Source organism: Triticum dicoccoides, chromosome 4A (genome assembly GCF_002162155.2).
Source record: "Triticum dicoccoides isolate Atlit2015 ecotype Zavitan chromosome 4A, WEW_v2.0, whole genome shotgun sequence".
NCBI lineage: Eukaryota > Viridiplantae > Streptophyta > Magnoliopsida > Poales > Poaceae > Triticum > Triticum dicoccoides.
Window position 1 is genome coordinate 138,545,351 of NC_041386.1, and position 3,287 is coordinate 138,548,637.

At 46.0% G+C, this 3,287-nt stretch overlaps 1 protein-coding gene across 1 annotated transcript; it reads left to right on the top strand.

Annotated features, from left to right (window-relative positions):
- The first annotated feature begins 321 nt into the window (after positions 1 to 321).
- LOC119288782 (egg cell-secreted protein 1.3-like) lies at positions 322 to 800 on the top strand. Its single transcript, XM_037568323.1, has one exon. The coding sequence runs from the start codon at positions 322 to 324 to the stop codon at positions 793 to 795; it is 474 nt and encodes a 157-aa protein (XP_037424220.1). The 3' UTR covers positions 796 to 800.
- Positions 801 to 3,287: the final 2,487 nt, after the last annotated feature.

Genomic DNA, 3,287 nt, shown 5'->3' on the forward strand with positions numbered 1-3,287 from the left:
TCTGGCCATGGCGGCAGGCAGCCATGGCAGTCGACGAGGAGAGCCTGGCCGCCGGCGAAGTAGCTCGTGGTGGCCCAGTCGCAGCTCGGGGAGAGGGGAAGGGATGGGGAAGGGATGGAGATGAGGGGGCAGAAGAAGAGGGCTACCGCGCGCCCCATGAAGGAGACGCGAGGAAGAGGGAGACCGGCCCAATGTTTCCGCCGGTGCCCCGGCCCCAAACGTTTCCCTTTCGCTTACCTGACGTTTCGGTTACTTGCTATGATAAGTAGTAGTACGTCAGCCTCCTCACTCGGTAGCACCAGCTAGAGTCGACCTCAGATCATGGCTTCGTCCACCTCTCTGCTCCCCACTCTCCTGGTGCTGCTCGCCGTCGCCGCCACCGCGTCGGCGGCTGCGTCGACGTTCGTCCGGGCGGCCGACCTCGCCGAGCGGCTGGACGGAGTGGGGCAGCAGCAGTGCTGGGGGACGCTGCTGGACGTCAAGTCGTGCACGGGGGAGATCATCCTCTTCTTCCTCAACGGCGAGGCGTACCTGGGGCCCGGGTGCTGCCGCGCTATCCGCATCATCGAGCGGCGCTGCTGGGCCGCCGACCTCATGCTGTCCGTCATCGGCTTCACCCCGGAGGAGGGGGACATGCTCAAGGCCTACTGCGACGCAGGCGACGACGACAACGACGGCGGCGAGGGGCGTCATCATGGCGTCGGCGGGTTATCCCCGGCTCCGCCGCCTCACCGTGCTCTTGACGGCGTCGCGAGTGGCGGCACAGCGTTGCCCGTGGCGGGAATGGTTAACTAAGCCGAGTCAGTGTGTGTCCGCGTCCGCGTAGGTTCTCCTCGCGAGTCCTGATGAAGTGATGAGATGTTTGCGAAGCTGAAAAGTGAATGATTTATCTAAGTTTTGTTTGTGGAAGCATGTTAGTCATCCTCAAACCATATTAGTTTTCCCACCTACTCCTTGTTATTTCTTTAAAAAATGCTAAACGTACAAACAAATAGGGAGTTTTACAGACTCTTTTCAGTATTGACCAATCACAAACTTGCTAATGCATTATGCATGTGCTGTTGGACGAGAGACAACCGTGAAGAATGATTTGATCGAACCGTACCTTTCATTGATGATCCATGAGGATTATATACATAGGGAACCGTCGCCACGAACGAATGCGTCCGATCGTGGGGGTCGTGGGAATGTCGAACGGGTGCCTGTAGCAACCGACGTCCGTTTACACAAGGGAGGATTTTTCCTAATAACAGAATTAATTTAAATCCTAACACTCCCCCTAATCCTCGCTTGTCCTTGAGACCGGTCATCTTTGAAATATTCTCCTCCAAAACCCTGTGGGAAAAATTAAGAAGAAAACATACAATATGCCATGAAAAACTTCTTCTAAAACCCAGTGAGAAAATAAGGAGAAAATGACATATATCGTCCATGCTTGCATTGATATTGCCTCATTAAAAACCTTACATGAGAAACCATTTGAAAAAACTCATAAAGGAAAAGAGTGCAATATTAATGATCTTATGATCTTAACATGTTATATCTTAGGAGATATCTTTCCCTGAATTTTGCAAGTCTCGAAGTCGTCGCATACCAATTCCAGTTACATATTTATGAAACAGAGAACTTGGTAAGGACTTAGTAAACAGATCAGCGAGGTTGTCTCATGACTCCGTTTGCAAAGAACTTATCTCCCCCTTTTCTTGCTGATCATGGGGATAAAATAATTTAGAAGAAATATGCTTCGTAATATTGCTCTTAATATAACCCGTTTACATTTGTGCAATACAAGCAGCATTATCTTCATAGATAATAGTGGGTGATTTTAACGAACCAATCCCACTTGAACTTTGGACAAAGTTCATCATTCTGCGAAGCCATACACATTCCCGTGTTGCTTCGAACAAAGCAATTATCTCAGAATGATTGGTGGACGTTGCCACTAAGGTTTGCTTTGTCGACTTTCAAGAAAAGGCCGTACCTCCATGTAAGAAGACAAAACCAGTCTGCGATTTGGCATCATGGGATCTGACAAGTATCCAGCATCGCAATACCCCACCATGGTTCTCTCTTAATTTTTCTTATAGAATAAACCAAGATCTTTGATGCCCTGAAGATATCTGAAAATATTCTTCACACCAACTCAATGCCTTTTCGTTGGTGATGTACTGTATCTAGCCAGTAAATTAACTGCAAATGCTATGTCAGGCCCGGTGCAGTTCGTTAGATACATTAATGCTCCAATAGCACTGAGGTAAGGAAACTCAAGTCCTAATACCTCTTCATCATCACCCTTAGGCCTAAATAGGTCTTTATCTCTTTCAAGAGATCTGACGACCATAGGTGTTTTTGACGGGTATGCTTTATCCATATTGAACTTTTCCAATACCTTCTGGGTATAAGCAGACTGATGAACAAGTATTCCTGAAGAAAAATATTCAAGTTGCAAACCAAGACAAAATTTGGTTTTACCCAAATCTTTCATTTCGAATTCCGTCTTCAAATGATTACATGCCTCATGTATTTCTCGTGTAGTCCCAATGATGTTCAAGTCATCAACATACACGGAAATTATACAAAATCCATCAGTGGATTTCTTGATAAACACACATGGGCAATCATTGTTGTTTGAGTAACCCTTCTTCAGAAGGAACTCGCTTAGTCGGTTATACCACATTCTGCCCGACTGTCTCAAGCCGTATAATGACTTTAGTAGCTTTACGCAATACATGTTGCGATTAGCTTTTGGATCCGGAATCTTCAGTCCCTCAGGAACTTTCATATAGATATTCGTCTTAAGTGACCCATATAAATATGTTGTCACCACATCCATCAATTGGATATACAAATTCATTTGCACTGCCAGTGATATCAAGTATCGGTACGTGATTCCACTCATCACAGGAGAATATGTTTCATCATAATCGATGTCGGGTCTCTGTGTAAACCTTGTGCTACAAGCCTCACTTTATATCTCACCACCTCATTGTTTTCGTTCCTTTCACAAACAAAAACCCATTTTGCCCCTATGGGGAAAACATTAGGAGGAGTAGGTATTGCTGCAGTAAATACCCCTCTCTTGGCAAGCGAGCGCAATTCGTCCTCTATTGCAACCTTCTAGTTGGACCAGTCTGAGCGTTTCATACACTCTACCATGGACTTAGGTTCATGATCCAATGCCAGGTCATCTGCAATCTTTGAGGCGAAAAATATGTCGGCAATTATAGTCTTTCTATTGAATGATTCTCCTGATTCAACATAGTTGATGGAAATCTCATCAATACCTT